The sequence below is a fragment of the Chelon labrosus genome (assembly GCF_963514085.1).
Source record: "Chelon labrosus genome assembly, chromosome: 3".
Classification (NCBI taxonomy): Eukaryota; Metazoa; Chordata; class Actinopteri; order Mugiliformes; family Mugilidae; genus Chelon; species Chelon labrosus.
This window is the reverse complement of record NC_140339.1, coordinates 8,218,262-8,236,948: the sequence shown is the minus strand read 5'-3', so window position 1 is coordinate 8,236,948 and position 18,687 is coordinate 8,218,262. Positions and strand designations below refer to the sequence as shown.

The 18,687-nt window shown below is 42.5% G+C and overlaps 1 protein-coding gene across 1 annotated transcript in view; it reads left to right on the top strand.

Moving 5' to 3' along the window:
* The window catches only part of pde8a (phosphodiesterase 8A), a 44,430-nt gene that overhangs the window by 18,178 nt on the left and 7,565 nt on the right, over positions 1-18,687 (top strand). The window contains exons 2-14 of the mRNA XM_084541247.1: positions 4,633-4,689; positions 7,487-7,677; positions 8,882-8,938; positions 9,196-9,250; positions 9,458-9,546; positions 9,674-9,752; positions 10,098-10,238; positions 11,248-11,336; positions 11,470-11,521; positions 11,617-11,659; positions 13,479-13,556; positions 13,781-13,851; positions 16,151-16,315. Of these exons, the coding sequence (XP_084397373.1) occupies positions 4,633-4,689; positions 7,487-7,677; positions 8,882-8,938; positions 9,196-9,250; positions 9,458-9,546; positions 9,674-9,752; positions 10,098-10,238; positions 11,248-11,336; positions 11,470-11,521; positions 11,617-11,659; positions 13,479-13,556; positions 13,781-13,851; positions 16,151-16,315 (1,167 nt within the window). The remainder of the gene's footprint in view (positions 1-4,632; positions 4,690-7,486; positions 7,678-8,881; positions 8,939-9,195; positions 9,251-9,457; positions 9,547-9,673; positions 9,753-10,097; positions 10,239-11,247; positions 11,337-11,469; positions 11,522-11,616; positions 11,660-13,478; positions 13,557-13,780; positions 13,852-16,150; positions 16,316-18,687) is intronic.

Here is an 18,687-nt window from a genome sequence, read left to right as displayed (position 1 = left end):
ATGTTATGCCTGATTGGGGTATAACGCTGTTGCTGGCAGTTAGAAAAATAACACAACTTCTTAACACCTAAGATACAATTTTGAATGGTGTGTTTATCTGAAGAAGGTACCAATACATTAACACTCACTAACTCACTCACTAACTCACTCACACTAACACTTGGAGGCAGTGATATATAGTGAGTACTCAAAGAGTACACTATGACATATTGTAAAGTTAGAAGAACATGGCATTTTCCAGGGTGGTCACTGAGCTGGAACCGGCTGCAGGTTTGAAACCCCACTGCTGGCGTCAGTGCAGATCTATTGGGCGGCAAATGGAAGTGGCCACACATGAAAGTGAATTATTCTCTTTGAGGTAACACACGCAGCATGGGCAGCTAACACTACTATCTAAGTGGCTCAGCGTGTGGCAAGGTTGATGTGTCACTCAGTGCCATTTAGCCCATCACTTAGCTCAGTGTGTGAGAGAGTTAGTGCGTCTGACTGTCTGTCTGGTACATAGTGTGCATCCACACCTGTGGTTGCGACTGCTGGCCCTAATCAGACCTAATCAAGAACATTGATTCATCTCCATTTGATTCACATTTTTAGACTGGAACACACACAAGCGCACACAAGACGCCCCGCCACTAGTTGTGAGACTAACCCTTTGTCTTCTTATAAGGAAGAAATGCTGATCTCGTCTGCTGTTGCTCTATCAGCTATGCATATAATATTCTTCTTAACCACATGTGGAGAGGTTTTAAGGAGAGACAAACTCCGTGTCGGGGAGTGGGAGTGGGAGGGAGAGGGAGAATGTCAGCCGGAGAGAGTTCTGTCAAAGCGAGGGATCTGGAGATTGTTAGAGACCAGGGCAGCCGTGCGCATTTTCCCAAGAAGCACAAGCGAGGCAGGCATCCCAAGATTCCCTGCATCCTGGTCCCAGCTCTGGGGTGGAGGAAGCTGTTTACTCTTTCTATCTCTCACTGCTGACGTCGGCGCACCGAACAATGTCATCCAATTTCCTGTTTTTCACTTTAGTGGAAAGCCACTCTCCCAGTGTGTATGGTGTGCTGCGTGTGTGTGTGTTTCTATGAGTATGAGACAGAAGAGCTGGTGGGTTGAAGGAGAGGAGAAGGAGGAGAAGGAGGAGGAGGAGGAGGAGGAGGAGGAGGAGGAGATCTATAGGACCGGATACACTAGGAGCAGGATGTAGGGTCAAAGGCAACTCCACTATGTAAATACATTAGGTGTATTGAATGAGACTCTGCAGACTCTGAATGACTGTAGACACCTAGCAGCTCTGCTGTAGTCTGATTGTCACAACCTACCAATCATTGAAATGCACTCAAGTGTGTTTTGATTTTTGCAACTGATCTCGTGACTGTACGCAGCTAACTCTGCTTTAAGCAGCGAGCATGCCTGGATGCAAATGATTACAGATTGATGTGTAAATTAGGCTCTAAACCAAAATAACTGCTTGTGTGTTCGACTTTATTTACTTAGGATCTAGTCTGAGGTCTCATTTTGCACGATATACTTTGTCAAATTACCGTAAGTATACTTATATGCTAATGAATAATTGAATTGGCCCTCAACCCGTGTTTTTTCCCACAGCACTGTGAGCGGTAACATGGCCCTGGAAACTGGGAATCTTAGATTCAGTACGAACTATGATAACATCATCACGAATGTACTGAAAACTATCCATCAAGTCAAACAAGGAACTGAATTTAGTTCATGCATTCACTGAAGTGTATCTGCAGTATGCCCTGCTGCTACACAGACAAGTCTTAATCACAAGGAACGCTGTGCACAAACACACACAGAGCGAGAGAGAGAGAGAGAGAGAGAGAGAGAGAGAGAGAGATCCCAGTGTGAGTGGTACAACATAGCAGCATATAGCAAGAGGGTGGGATCATGGTGGATGACGTAGGCGTACACACCACGTCCGTACGGCCGGCCTACTTGCTCGCTCACTCACTCCTCCTGCTTTGTTTGCCTCTGGTTTAGTGCCAGCATGATGTTTGCGGGATGCAAATGCTTGACTGAATGATTCATCGCTGCGTGTGCATGTGTGTGTGTACTGTACAAGTACGAGTATGCTGGCCGGAGAGGCCTGGCAGACTGGTTCAGCTCTGTATTTGTGTGTGTAGCAGGCTGGCTTTTCGAGTTACACAACCTCGGCTGCAGTTGCATCGGTTGTGTCATTATCAGTTAGAGAGGGAAGTCTCCCTGGACAGAGACGGAGGGCTGTGTGTGCCGCTCTCGCTAGGCCACAGCTAGCTGGAGGCTCCACGGCCAAACTCCATACATCAAGGGCCTGACCTCAACTAGTTCACCAATGCATCAGAGCGGAAAGTTCTCATGTGTGGTGTATTCTTGTGCCACCACAATCTCACCAACATTTTAGCCCATGTGAGTTTGTGAAATGGTCGCAAAATGTAACCATACAACACGACTCTGAAAGTTTTTCTGCAGGCAGTAATTTTTAAGCTTGCAAACATTTTCCTAAACCTAATGATCCAGGTTTGTACTTGCCAGTGGTACACATTCATACAAAGATTTGTGTCCATGTACATGAATCAGTAGATTATACTTGCAGCGAGACTGCGTTGGACCTTTACCCAGCAGTAGTCCCCAGAAGAGAGAAGGTTTTGTTTTACCCTCCGCGGGAAAATAAATGAGTGTTTTGAATCTCTAATCAACATTAATAAAGCTGAGAACGGAGTTATTTGTTCTGACACACGTGGCCAGAATAATTGGAATTAAATCTGACAGCAGGGAAAACTAGGTCTTGTTCAGTCAAACCCCGCTCAGAAGAGCATGAGTCGGTGGCATTTCCATATGTTAGACTCTATTATACACACTGACATGCGTCCGCACATGGGGCTATCATGCGACCAGGTCCTCGTGTCCGCGGAAGATCAGATGATGGCAGAACATCAGCTCGTAGCCATCCCGATTCCATACTCCTTGTTTCGGGACAGCCACAACAAACGGCCCAGTGTCATGATGACGTCAATTTGGCTACAACCGAGGGCTAATCAGCTTTTTTTTTTTCTTTTTTTTTTTTTTTTTCTCCCCCTCCCCTCTTTGTTGTTTCACGGAGGTTTTCAAAAGGCTTACAATTTAGCAAGAAGTGATTTACTGCAGCCCGGCACGCTCTAAAATTCCTCTCTGTATTCCTCCTCACATGTGTAGATTGTTTACGGAGAAGAGGAATTCTAGAGGGATGGCGGTCCGCAAGGGGCTTGGTTGCTATGGTTACTAACCCCTGAGCTGGGTTCCATTTAGCAGGAAGGAAGCTAAATTATTTGCAGACAGAAAAGAGAGTATGCCCACATACGAAAAGTGTAATGAGTTGGGACTGTTATTATTGTTATTTTAATATTTTTATTTTCTGTTGCTCATACAGTAAGTGATGGACGAGCGCAAATGTATTTGCGTCAGTACATGTATTTAAAATACAAACAAATATCAAGCCCTGCGATAGACTGGCGACCTGTCCAGGGTGCACCCCCGCCTCTCGCCTGATGAAAGCTGGGATAGGCTCCAGCAGACCTCACGACCCTTAACAGGAATAAGCGGTTGCGGAAGATGAATGAATGAATGAACGGGTGCATGGCTTTAATGTTGCAGCCAATGAAGGTGGAGCTAATTTTTTAAATTGCCTAATATACTGCCCAGAAGCTTGTAAATTTCCCCTAGGGTATCATAAAGTCTTATCTTGACCTTCATTTGTTGATTAGATTTTGTATTGAATATCAGAGTTATTGAATAAATGTGGTGGATTTAAAAAGTACAACTCCCTGCCACCACCACCACCACCACCACCTTGCTGTGGGTAAGCTGTGTGTGCATGTAGCAGAAAATTGTAAGTGCCTCAAAATTGGACTTAATGACAGTGCCAGAGTAAACATTATTAGTTAGCGTCCACCGCTAGCGACAATAAAATCATGTAAATCTGTTACAAGCAAAAGTCAATCATTTACAATCTTAAAAAAGTTTTCAAAAGTTGCCGTCGTGTGAATGAGGGTATGGTATAGAGAGTACATTGTTTAATTATTAATGCTGAGGCACTGATAGGACATTTCCCAACAATAATAACCGTAACTTATATAAACTGCTTACGTGGAATAATAATTTAGGCCTCCAGTGAACTTGCACCTGTAGCTGTAAGTGGAGTTTTTCCTCAACTTGTAATCGGCTTTTATTAGTTTGGAGCAGCCTATAAACCTGATTTTGAACCGTTTCAGATGCATCTTCTGTCAATCCAGATGTAAAACACAGTTAAATGCAGCATATTGTCTTTAAATTGATGTTGGCATTTGTTTTTTTTGCAGCAGCACCCTTGTCAAAGCTCAAATATTCATAACAGTTGGTTAATAAGAGTTTTTTTCTTACCCTAAACATAAGTAATGTCACATATGTAGTTTAACTTATACTTATATTAACTTATGTTGTAATTTTTTTTCCATTTTTCTCATCCTGATTAAATGTGCAAGTTTTATTTTTCTATATATTGGATTGTAATATGATCTGAAGAAAAGCAACAAACACATGGTTGCTTTTGCTTTCTTACAGCAGGTCTGTGGGTCAGAATGCAATGAAATGACTAATCCTTGTGTTTTTCTTGTTATCTTCCAGACCACATTAACAGAGGTGCAATTTGGACCAATGAAGTTATTTAAAGACCCACTTCAGGTATCGTAAAACATTGCCCAAACATCTGAATGATTGATGCTTATGTGCTTTTTTTTTTCCACGGAATGACACAAGAGCTCCAGTGCAAAAACTCCATCCGTATCATTTAGGGGATTTTAGCGGAGCCGCGCAGCTAAACCCCGGTGTGACTTGTCAATATTTGGCGGCATTTTTTCGACGGCTGGTATTTCAAAACGTCGCCCGGTTTTGTTTGCGGTCGGGGCTAATCTTGAATTTCTCAGAGTTATCGCACCTCCCTGGCAGATTAAAGAGAAACAACAGTCGCCACTGCAAACATTCAAAGGGGAGGAGGGGGGGAATAAAAAATGTTAATGGACGCATTGTGCACGATGCAGCCTTGGGTTGTCAAGGCAACAAGGCCAAACATTTATGGCCGAGAACATACCATAATGAACAATGCGCGTTACGGAAGAGCAGGACAGAGGATCCATGGACCGTTTCGTCCCTGCAGATAGAACATTCTCTGACATTCGGTAGTTCATTATACAGTTAGTGCTCGTTTCTTTGGCATGTGTTGTTGAATTTTGTAAGTGAACGTGGCAAACATTTGCAGATTTTCAGTGTGAACATTTGCAGGTAGTGCTTTTTGGGATTTGGATAGTTGGTGAGACAGAAATAAGTCGTCCGAGGGTTTTGCCCGGAACTGAAAATAACCTGCACGAAAATAAGAAAATAATGCAAAAACAGTAACGGGTCGTGTAAAAAATCACAACAGCTGCTAAACTTGGTCTAACAGCGATGATGTGTTAGTCGGTGAGAGTCGGTGCATTAGGAGGCCGGTAATTTAATGCCATTTATGAAGTGCACAGACTCTGCTTCATTGTCTGATGCTCTCCAGTGTGACCACAGTAGGAAAACGAGGTAGAGAGATATCCCCTTCCTGTTTTTGTCACTCACAGCTGATCCTGCCATGCCCTCCTCCTCTCCACTCCTCCTCTCCTCTCGCAGTTCACAGGATCTGGCCGGGCCCTCTCTGTTTTCAACAATGATGTTTTCTAGACAGAGTGATCGGACTCTGCCAAAATGCTCGCTGCCCCTTTTGAAACTATTTTTTTCCCCCCTCTCTTGCTGTCTTTGTCTATCTGCTCCTTTCTCTGTCCATCTGTTGCTTTGGAGCGTGAAACATTTTAGCTTGAATGTGCGTTTTTTGTTGTTTTTTTTTTTCTCTCTGTTGTGACTGGGTGTGTTATTACCAAGTGAGGCATATCTGTCTCGTCCCAGCACAGGCATCTGAAAAGACCTTATCTCTGCCTATATTACCCCTCTTCTCCACCTCAGCGGGAATGTTGACTTTTCTACCAACATCCCAATGTGGAATTCTGATCTAATTCCCCGCGCGTACCGAACATAGCTGCAGGACTCCGGGGTGATGTATTTATGACCCGGACACTTATTGCCGCTCGTGGGGAAAGTGTTCATACGTGGAATATGGTTTGCATTAGCAACACCTCTTCTCAGCCACGAGTGCTCACTGCTTCACACCCAAGCCTTCGTTTTGCTGCTTAAATAAAGCCACGCCAATTGTCGGCATGAATCTAGAAAGACAACTGTCAAAACAACCAACCCTCTGTCCCGACATTGTTTGGAGGACGCTAGTTGTGGTTTTCTTAGCGTAGCCAGGTCGCCGTGTCCTAACTCAACCTTACAGGTGTGATGCAAACTTAAAACTGCAGAACAAGCTTTCTTTTCTTTACGTTCGTTCCGCTCCCTGCCAACAGTTGGGGATGACGTCTGTTTGAGAGAGTGACTCATGAATCCACTCTTAGTGCAGCACTGCTCTTGGAGGCGGGCCTAAACCTCTGGTCCAGTATTTACGCAAGTAAGGGGAGTTATGTGAAAGTACGGCGACACACACACAGTGAGAGAGAGAGAGAGAGAGAGAGAGAGTGCGCTCTCAATGGCTGGTTTGACGGTAGCTGCAGCACTTTCGTCCACAGCCTTGGCAGCCTGGTGGGAGGGACCGCAGCCAGTCAAGGCCACCTCGACTAATTGTGTCATAGATCATGGCGGCGGACAATAAAATCTCTGACGCACCCGGGTATGAGCTGAGTCTGATCAATCAGGGCATGTTCGCTGGAGGCCTGAGGTCGCACTGCAGACTGATTATGACAAACGCAAATGAGCACCAACGCAACAGTGATGACTTGGCATCTCTGGAGCCATTGCTCCACTTTTACTGCGGCTCTCTTTTGTTTTACACTGTCCTAATTCGATAGCACGGGGCGGGGAAGCGTAATGACGTACGACGAGTTATGCCAGTTTCCGTAATCACATCACAGCTACGTATGAGTTAGTCGCTTATCTACATAAATATCACCTTATCAGTCAGTCGGTTAATTCATTAGCTCGCTTGTGTTTTGTTTTTTTGTTTTTTATCTCCAGGTTCTTTTTACATAAGGTAGCTACTTTAAAATCAGGACAGATCAAACAGTGACAACACATTTCCTTACATTCAGTATTTGTTTTATTATTAAAGTCATTTACTGAGGTTCCATATTTTCAATCGTCGTTTCCTTAAAAAGGGTTTTTTCCTATTTTTATTTTATAAAGCAATGATTAAACGTACCAGTTTTTTGTTGGTTTATGCACAGTAGATGACTTAGAGATGCCGTTAGGACAGCTAGTTTGTGGATCACTTTGTTTGTGGAAGTTCATGCTTGCAAACTCATTGTCTCCTTACAAGTAAACCTGATACCATACGCCTGTTAATCCATCCTTTTTCTTCAGTGTTTTCATCCGCTCACCTGGACACGTGCGCTCCTCTCTCTTGTTGCAGGTACTTTTAGTTTTTGCCAAAGAGGACAGTCAGAGTAATGGCTTCTGCTGGGCATGTGAGAAGGCCAACTTCAGGTGCAGCATAGCGCGAACGCCCGAGTCGGCCCTTGAATGCTTCTCGGAGAAGCATCACGACCTCGTCATCATTGACCACAGACATTCCAGACACTTTGACGCTGAAGCACTATGCCGGTAAGCACGCTCGCCCCATCACCACCACCATCATCATCATCATCAATGCACTTACACTTCATGTTATGTTCCTGGAACGATGCGGAGCTCTGTGTGTGTCAGATGGTGAAGTATCCCCTCGTGGATTTTTGAGCTGGATGTCATTTAACGCCAAACACAACAACATATTTTCATATAGTTGTCAGTGTTTATCTGGCACGGCCCGGTTTGCAGTTACATACAACCGCCACTCGGAGAAGCTGACACTGAACACTGCGACCATTCATTCATTAATTTTGAGCCATTGATGCATTACTTGTTGCTATTTCAACTATTTATATCCACTACTTTGAGCTAACTCATTTATCCACTTATCCATTACTTTTATTAGTCTTTTTCCAACCTTCTCCAGTACTTTTTTTTTTTGCAAATCTTTTAGTTGGTAATGAGTTTTCACACACTCTAGGTCACAAGATCTTGTGTGTTCAGGCCTTACAACGGACTGAAAACGTGGATACATATTCACATTTCTTCCTTTGTACCCCGTGGCAACCACAGAGGTACCATGTGGGGTAATAGCCCTCCTGGTTTGGGATCATTGAAGTTGTGGATACAGCTTAACTGAATTTGAACTCTGTTATTGAATAAGTAATCCAAGGCTAATGATATAATTCAGAACAGATGACACTAATAGGACCAATTGTGGCACTACTTTTCATGTGTTACAGTACATTCAGTAACACTTGTGACTATGCGTCTGTGTCGGGGTGAATGGCCCGGCTCACTTCGGGCTCCCCAGCTTTCCGTTCATGCTACCTCGTGGAGTCATGTCAGTGAGAAATGAGCGCTGCCTGCCCATACCACTCTCTATCTTTAGCCTCTGCCCAAACCAAAAACACATTTACAAACATTCATTTGCCCTGCCCAGCGTGTATGTTAACCCTATTCATTTTGGCCAATCCATATGTTCAGTGTACACGCACAGGCTCCGATGGAGAACTAAAGGGCCTTTATGACCACTGGCTAGGGAAAACCACAGGCGGATGAGTGGCCCTGTACACTGCATTCTTTCAGAGGCCTAGGCCTGCTCACAGAGCTCCACCACTGGGCTCTGCCTGCCTGGGAGAATCGGAGCGTGAAAAACTGAAAAATACATTGATTTGTTGCCACGGGCTTTTCCACCAGCCTGCTCACTGGCTAAAAGGCTCCCTCTGTTTACATTCAGGTCAATTAGAGCGGTCAACTCTTCAGAAAACACTGTGATAGTCGCCGTTGTGAAAAGGTACGTACAACTTGTTGACCCCTCTCTCTCTCTCTCTCTCCCTCCCTTCTCTCTCTGTTTCTCCCTTTTCTTCTTCTTTTCCCTCGCTGTCTTTTCCTTAGAGTCTAATGAGTAGGGGTAGTGTCAGAATTAAAATGCATGACTTGAGTGGAGGCCTGTAGGCCTGCAGCCTGTCATATGTACCAGTCCTCTGATGTTCTGTAAACAAGCATTCGTCATGTCGATGTTTCTGTGCTAACATGTGCTCTCTTTTTAAGGCCGGACAGAGAGGAAGCCTCTGTGATGCCATTGATCAATGCTGGCTTTAATAGGGTGAGAAACTATGTGTGTGCATGTGTATGTGTGTGTGTGTGGCGTCTTTTATACTTTCTGGAAGAAATAAAACTTTAAAACTTTTTTTTTTCTTCTTTTTTTTAATCTGCTCTGGAGGTGCATTGGGTTGCACACGCATTAATCAGTTTAATAAACAGGATTTATTTTAGTTTGTTGTTGACTGACCCGTGCTGCTCTGACCCTCAGAGATATGTGGAAAATGCCAATATGATGGCCTGCTACAATGAGCTGCTACAGTTGGAGCATGGAGAGGTGCGGGCACAGTTCAAACTGAGGTGAGGCTTTCAGTTTCGTTAGTAGCTCAATTCTACATTAGTTCCACCGTTCTCTTATTTAAAACTCTCTAAAAATATGTTACATGAGTTAATAATGATTCCCATACTGTTGTCTCTCTGCAAAAAGGGCTGGCAATGCTATTTTCACAGCTCTAGAACAAAGCCAAGAGGCCATAGAAATCACTTCTGAAGATCAAGTAATTCAGGTGAGTTTTTAAGAAACTTCATTATTGTGATTTATGTTTCATGTCTCCGTTTTTCTCTCTCTCTCTCTCTCTCTCTCTCTCTCTCTCTCTCTCTCTCTCTCTCTCTCTCTCTCTCTCTCTCTCTCTCTCTCTCTCTCTCTCTCTCTGCCATGTCCCTCGTCTGTCTCCTTTCAGTTCCCAGCTGCAGTCTCTGTTATCTGAACGCCCCATAATTTCTGACATGCAATGCATCAACTTCTCCGAAAACATGTTGCTCTGGCTGGCGATATCCACGTTTCATTAGGGACGCTCCACGTGACTGTGTCTGAATGAGACCTGAACATTGTTGTTGCTTCTCCTTCGCAGTATGTGAATCCTGCCTACGAGTCCATCATGGGCTACCAACAAGGCGAGCTAATAGGGAAGGAAATAATAGAAGTGCCTAAAAGTGAGAAGAATAAGCCTGATCTCCTTGAAACAATAAACTCCTGCATACGGAAAGGAAAGGTAATTTGCTTTTGTTAAATCCTTATCTGTCGTCTTGCACTGTACGTCGCAAACACAATTCACCTCATCGGGAAATAAGTGATCTCATTCTTGGTTTTACTTTTACTGTTGTTTTGACTTGCAGTTGTCAGCGGTTATGTTTCTGCAGCCTGAAATGAAATTATTCTGATGAGAAATTCCAGTTGTCTGCATGGACGCTAAATAAAATGATCTGATAAGATCTATAGTTTACATGGCCCAAAACATCAATAAACAACAATAAAAAAAAATTGACATGCACAAAGTGGAGCTTCAGATCTGACATATGAGTTTTCAACTTTGCTCTTTTTTTTTTTCTTTCCCTCATGGATCATTGTCCCGTCACCTTATGCCCACATGGGGCAAATGCACCCAGAACAAGAGAGAAACAACCAGAATAGGCCTTTACACGGCTAATGTTTTCCTCTTGATCAGATTATCAAAGGTTTAAAAAGCACCCCTCAATCCAATTTAACATTCCCAATCCAGTCTGTTTTGACTGAGGTGGTTAAATGAGGCATTTTTATTCCGTTTGTTACTGGACTACTATTGTTGATATTCCCTTGTGCATGCGTGCACATGCATCGACGTGTGCAGTGAGTCTGCACCACCGGCCGTCCAGCTGTTCCGTTTCATGTTCATAAGGACAGCGGTTGATGGCTGTGCTGTAATCTTACTACACAGGGAGCGAAGGTCAGACCCAGACGGGCTAACAGCGGGACAGGTCCTTTAAAGCTGCTAAAGCAGTCCGTAGGCGTGGGGACATGAAACAAAGCGCGCTGGAATCCAGGAGCGTTCCCCCAAACCATTAAAGCCAGTTGCGGTTTCTCTCTGAAACACTCTGACCCGCCAAACCTGTAGCACCAACATCACGCGCACTTACAGTTTGGCCCTTTTCAAGTCTTATTTTGCTGTTTTCTGTGATAAATACGCTACTAAACACGTTCCCACGTCCGTACCTTATATGTATCTCGGTCTTGTTATGTTCCAGGAGTGGCAGGGGATTTATTATGCCAAAAAGAAGAATGGAGACAGCATTCAGCAAAATGTGAAGATCACACCTGTAATTGGACAGGGAGGGTGAGTGATAGTATGTTCAAGGAGCTCATTCTGTCCCGCTGCAAGTGAATTACCTTCCTTTCCAGTGACTGGATAATATATGAATGAATAATGTACACGTTCTGATGTACTAATGCACTTTTGTCGTTCACAGAAAAATCAGACACTATGTGTCTATCAACAGGCCTTTAAATGATAATAATAAGGTGAGAGGTTTTTCTAATTTTGGTGATTAACAATGAATGAAATGATCTCCCTGCTTCCATGTACCAATTTGCTTTTCTCTACTTTGTCCGTGCAGAGTGATAAATCCAGTGAACGTGTGCAGGCAGAGTCTCAGACAGGTGAGATCCAGCCTAAAATTCTTTCTGCTCCATTAAAAATGCTCACTAGACTTCTCGGCCATGGGTTTACCAGCATTAGTGATGGAGGTTCCTTCCAAGAGAGTGTCACTTGTGATTTGTGTAGGTGATACACTTCACTAATATTAGCTGATTGTTTGCAGACACCAAATACATGCTGGATTACACTTTAGACATTTGGGACATTTGGAAACCTGAAACCTGAGATTTTGGAAATGTATCGCGCCATGCCAGAAAATCATTGTTCTCTTTAATCGTGTCCCAACTTTTAAACGGTAGACTAACACAGAGTCCAATCCTGCTTTATCTAGCTGAGGAAATGTCACAAAAGACATGAATTATATCTTTTGTTGACCTTGAAAAAAATAAAAAAAGTTATATAGACCTTTTATCTGCTGAACCGGACCATTGTTCCTTGTTGTATTGTGGAATACTGGAAAGCCAATTCACAGCTGCGACTGATTTCAAAATGCAGCGACTCGACTTCTGACAGGCAAACAAAACAGGGATCATATCTCTCCTGTGCTGGCGTACTTTCACCAGCTCTCTGAAAAGAAGCAGTTTTGAAATTTCGCTTTTTGTTTATGAAGCGTTACGCCGTGTTCCAGCACGGTATATTTCACACTAAATCTTGTGCAACACCCCTACGTTTTCTAGGTCGTCTGATTAAAGACTCTAAAGGCTGATTGTGCCTCTAGAGTTATGGGGAAAAAAACCCCTACCAAACCGCTTTCCCCTGTTTCATTTTATGTCTTTATTTAGTCCGAGTTGTTACACTTGTTAGTGTCTTAATTGTGTGCTATCTTGTCTGATTGCATGTAGAAATTAAAAGAAAATGCTCCATGTTTTTTGACATTTTTGCTCATAATCCTGAGCAGTGACTGCGTCTGCCTACTCAGACGTAGAAACAATGAAATATTTCCTCCTCCCTTCTGTGACTACTTTTGTTTGCACAAAACCAAATTGCATAAACGGTATTAAAGTCAAAAATAAAGAAACTTAATTTACAAATGAGTCGATTAAGTAAAAAATACCAAAAAAAAACAAAAAACGAAATGACCTTTACAATAGCGATCTGGCAAGATTTTTTAAAAGAAATGTTCTTATTGTCATCAAATTCCATGAAAGCTCCACTGAACGGCCAAAATCAAGAATAGGTGGACGACGTCCAAAGGTATTTTCTGTTCAGCCAAAATCTGATCTATCTCTAATGGACGAATGTTGACCCCAAATTACTCAAAATCAATAATCTTCACGAAAATAGCGAGTGACATGTTTTCACACATGCTGTATGTTTTATTTTGTTTTTTTGTTTTTTTTTTAAGCATATGCACATTTGTGCTGCTGTGAAATAATACTGGAAAAAGTCACTCGTAAATCAGCTCTGTAGCGGTGCGTGAGAAACCTTTATAAAACACCACAGCATCCAGATGTTTTGTTTTTAAACCAGTTTTTAAAGATTTCCAAAAGCATTGTGACATGGACTTGCTGTATTTTTTTTTTTTTAGGTAATATTTTTTGTTCAGCACAGATCATATTATCTTCAGTTTCTTTCGTTGAATTGACTGATGTTCCCCCGCATAGATTAGATTTCCCTTCCTGCTCTGTGTTCAGGCTCACTTTTGCATCTTTTGCTCCCAACTTTGTGCAAACTTAAAACAAAAACCACAGAATTAGAGAGTTATGGGAGATTAGGAAAAAAGGAGCATTGTGATATGGGGCCAAAGTCGACCTCGCCACTGAACCTGAACTTTGTTTGTGTGCGTGTGTTAATTTAAGGTGATTTTTCTTTTCTCCCCAGACATACAATCCAGTAAGCACAAAGACCGGAGGAAAGGCTCTCTGGACGTAAGATCCACAACGTCTCGGGGGAGCGATGGTGAGAGTGAAGGGAGATAGATGATGGAAACTCTGGGCGTTTTGTTGTCAGCTTATGAAACCTTCCCAGTTGTCTGTTTGCATCAAGTGTTGATTGGAAACAAACACACTAATTAGAAAGTGGTTGGAAAACTGCGGCTTAACTTGTTTTTAAAACCCGTTGCCCCTTCGGACCTGTGTTAACTCAAATTACTATGTTTTTGTTTTGTTTTGTAATCCTGCCAGGGAGCTCACAGCGAAGACACTCATCAATGGCCCGAATCCACTCCATGACCATAGAGGCACCCATCACCAAGGTGGGTTAATTTCCTCCCCCGTGGTCCCCTCCTTGCCTCCATCATATGATTAGCAATCTGTACTGATGTTTCGTATCTCATGACTGAACTCTTGGATTGTACAACTGCCGCAACTGCCATGAGCGCTTTTTGTACAAGCTACGAGCGCCGAGTTTAGAGGTCACGCACATCATGTCAAGAGGAGATAGGCTGATAAAATGCCACATTTCATGCACAAGACAGGAAAGTATGTTGGACCAGAATGACCTGCTGTTTCGGTGGTTTATGCAGTCTGCAGCCTGGATAGTCGGAAACAGAGAAAGTCCCCAGGGAGGGGTCATATGACACACTGCAGTTCCTCTGCTGTATCATTTGACTGTGCAGTCAGTCCCTGTAGGCGTCATCCTCTCCAGAATAAAGCGCCGATAGAACTGCTGGTACTGTGTGTATATGTGTGTAAGTGAATTAGCTAGAACTTGTGTTCTTGCACATGCTCTCTGTCCCTGCTAAAGGTGTTCATTGTTAGTTGTGCCTTTAGCGTTCCGCTTTTATTCATTTTAGAGATGCACAGTCCATTTTGCATCCCTGTATCTCATGTAAAGATTGCTGTAAGGCCTCTTTAAGAGATAATTTGATAATATACTATTATATCTTGCTGAGAGTTTAATTAGGAATATATTGTATACATCCTTTCATTATGACGATGGAGTCAGCAGCGGGTTAGCTGCAAAATATGTGTAAAAAAAATCCTTCTAGCAGTAGCTAATTACCCTGAGATAAAAGAGGATCTAACCACAAATCGTCACTTTTACTTTTAGGTTTCTGTTGGTTCTGGTAAATGGACTGACCAAACCATCTCCCCACAGCAACTTAATAATAAATGGGCAGATATGTGTGATATTGATCTCGTAGCCCTCGGCGAGAAAGTGCAGAATTAAGACCACACTGCAAATGCTTTAGCCTCTTTCCTCTGGCTTCCAGTATGTTTTGGGATTGATTTTTGCTTTGTTGCTTCACAGTTTTATGGGAACAAAACCACAAACTTACATATTACATATGAAATGAAAAAGAAGTCAATTCCGCCTCCGCTGCAAGCAACGATAAAAAAATGACACTTTGCAGCCACTCTCCTTTGCAGATCACTTCAGGTTTTGAGGTATTTTTAGGCTGTCTTGCACGCACAGCTTGTTTGGGATCAACCTTCAGATTTTCAGTGATGTTCTAGTCAGGGGACCGAAGGCCATTTCAAAAACATCAGCTTGTGTGTCTTAAAGTAACACAAGGATCCTGAGGCAGCTTTGGAATCTTGATTTGGCTCGTTTCACGTCATGGAAGCCAGACTCTTCGCTTTCTTGTCCAGGATTTTGCTGATTGCTTTATTCCACTCCCTCTTCTAAATCAATCTTAAACTGTTTTCTGTACCACTGGCTGCCACGCAACCCGAAAGGAGAGTATTTCTGCTTAACGGCTGGTGTTAAAGTGTGAAATGCTGCTCCCTTTTTTTCTGCAAACATGCCTCTGGTAAAGATTTTGACATCATGTCTTCCTAAAATGTTTATCAGGATGTTAACTTTTATGATGGAGTCATGATGAGTCTGTATTCATTACTGCACAGCACAACTTTCCTGCTGCTCTTTTGGCACTGACATGATTTTTCCAGAAGATGTCCAGTTTTATCTGGACGTTTTCTTTGCCCCCCCAGATCTAGCCTTGACTTTCACAGTTACAATTAAGAACAATTGCCTATTTTTTTTTATGACTTTGCAGACAGAATAGAAATAGTGAGCTGGAAGTACTTCATTTGCTTTATTGGTCTACTGCTTAGAAGAGCCTATTGTTACCGCAAGGTGCCCCTTGTGTGTTCACATGCCAACTATTGGAGGTTTATGAAATGAAAAATGCATTCGTATTTATAATATCTTTCGTTTAACGTGTTGATTGCAATGGCTGTTTTTTTTTTTTTTCTTTGCAACACAGAAAAAACAAAATATGTAATTTTCCCAGCAGTGTCCAACTGTATTCATGACCTTTTTGTCCCTTTTGTAAAGTGTGTATGGCTAAAACTGCAGGGGACAGCAGAGCCTTTGTCGTCTGGACCCAGAGGCTTTGAGATGACCCAAATAAAGTGGGGACTGGCTAAATGTGTACATATGTGAAACGTTTTCTCTCTTTTATTGGTCTTTTAAATTCTTGTCCAGTGAATATCATTAACTATATTCAGCGTTTGCTCTTCTACATGCATGCATTTTCTACAAAAGCCGCAACAAATCCAATGATGATGATTGTGACGACAATAGCTTCTCTCCTTTTTATCAACCAGGTAATCAACATCATCAATGCAGCGCAGGAAAGCAGTCCCATGCCCGTGGCAGAGGCCTTGGATCGGGTACTAGAGATCCTGAGGACCACTGAGCTCTACTCCCCGCAGCTGGGCACCAAGGATGAAGATCCCCACACAAATGACCTCGTGGGAGGGCTGATGACGGTAAGCGCCACATCCTTTAGAGCGTAAACGGCCTTGAAGGAGCCTGAAACACCCAAACAGCTTCCTTCCATTACGTGTGAGACAACTCCTTTATGATAGCGCTGGAATATCCACAGAGCGGAACGTCTGTGACGGCCTGTGACGTGTTGAATTTAAAGGACCGGGGAGCGTTCTTGCGTGTGGACCTTTTTGTTTTTTGATTTCTGTTCATTTTTTTGGTGGAGGGAGGGAGGGAGAGAGATTAACAGACAGCAGTGGTGAAGAACAGAAGTAGAAAGAGTGCCAAGTTGGCAGTCTTGGCAACAACCCCAGAGGAAGTGTTAGATTGTCCTTTGTGCTCCTGTAGGCTGGAGAGGAAAGCCCACCCCACCCTTTCTTTCTCCCCCCTCTCCCTCCCTTTCTCTCTCTCTCTCTCTCTCTCTCTCTCTCTGCACACAGTCACACTCACATGAACCTTTTCCTCTTGACTCCACAGGCCTGGAAACATCCTGTTCTTTGAATCAGATGAATAAGCATTGCTTTACTTATACATGTACGCCGTGGAAACATTTGAGGTGTTAGTCCTTCACCAGAAACATTTGTTCTGCGTAAATGATAGAGACTGGGGGAATGGCTGTTTGTCTGGATTTAGGGGATATAATTATTTATTTATTTATTTATTTATTTATATTTGGTGCATTGGTTTAAGAAGTGGCCGGTCACGGTGAAGGTGAGCTGGGTCTGAACTCAGAAGACCCGGTGAGAATGAAGAGACGAGCTGTCATCTTCCTGGGGAGAAGGTCTTAAAATAGCCAGTGTGTACAGGGGCAGCGCCACCATGAGACAATGCTCGGGTCAAAGATGAGCCAGTCTCCTCTTCCTTTTTCACGTGTGAAGTAAACATTTCACTCTGTGACACACGCCCATTACTCACTTACAGCCCAATATAAATATATACAGTATATGACTTAGCACCAGAATGACTGGGTAACACATGACGGTCGTTTGTATAGCGCTAACGCTCACGATGTTAATTCTCATAGTCTTTTCATTTCCTGTTTATTCTTAATACAGTTAGTTAGTATTATATTATAAGATTTTAACTGGCCTCTGGGAAATGCATTGACATAAAACTAGATTAAGATGCTGGTGGCCCTGTGAGCTTTTAGCCGAATGCTAGCATCAGCATGCTAACATTCGCAGTGATAGTGCTAGCATGCTCATGTACAACACTATCGCCACAGTTTCAATAGTGATGCACTTCTTCTTGGGAAAAGTCGACGGATAACTGTCTTAAATCGTCTGGGGAATATGAAAGCGGGCACAAAAACATTATTATTATTATAAACAAAACTTAGAACTAAAACGAGGTGACATACTATTTTAGTTGACTGAGTTTAGAATAAAATCTATCTGGCAATATTGTGAATATTGTGAACTCCTCTATAATAAAAATATATAGAGGAAATGTCTTTATTTCTATTATTTTAATCTTTATTTTTGCTTTTATGGTATTTCAATTAAGTCTGGCATGTCTACATGAGACAGCTGCCTCCATAAGGTGCTGGGTTTCTATTGTTATCCTAAACGTCTTAAAAATCTCCTCATATTATATAAAAAACAAATAATAATAATAATAATAAATAAAATAAAAATAAAAATTCTGAACAATAAAAACTGCACTGAAAAGAGAAATTCCGCTCTGGAAATGAACTAAAAATAATTTTAATTGAAAAGAGAAATAAAAATGAAAAACAAAATTCCGGTGCAAAAATGTGATTTCAGCCACTGTTAAAACATTTGCCCGTTTAAATACTTAACACGGCCCCAGAAGAGCTGGATCATTACACTTCTCACCTCATGTTTGATTATTTGGGTGATGAAGTGTTCCCCCTCTGATGAGCCCCGTTTGCTCTCACAGCGTGCTGCAAGGCCCAGAGGAAGACAAATGTGTTAATGAAATAATTCGCTGTAGATTTTTCTGACATACGGGCATTAATTCTAACGGTGACGTATCCGTCGCGATCGTCACAGCTGGTGGACGTGGTAATTATGTTTTGAACTGCGTGTTGGTTTCATTACTACGTCAGTTCAGTCGTATGTGATGGAAGGACACTCGCAAAGGCGTTAATACGGTAAATCAGGATGATCTTTGTATGTTATCTTCTTATTCCTGTTGTGTTTTTTGAAGTGCATTTGCTTCTGCGCGTTTTTTTGAGTAAAACTGAGATATAGCCAACATCAACCTCTTTTTCAAATGACAAAAAAATAAAAAATAAAATAAAAAAACACGAGTTAGCGGATCTAATCAGATCTGGCATTTCTCTTATTTTTATGAGTCATTGAAACATCTGTGATGGTCAATGCAGATGTTCAGATCTGTCTCCTCGTGG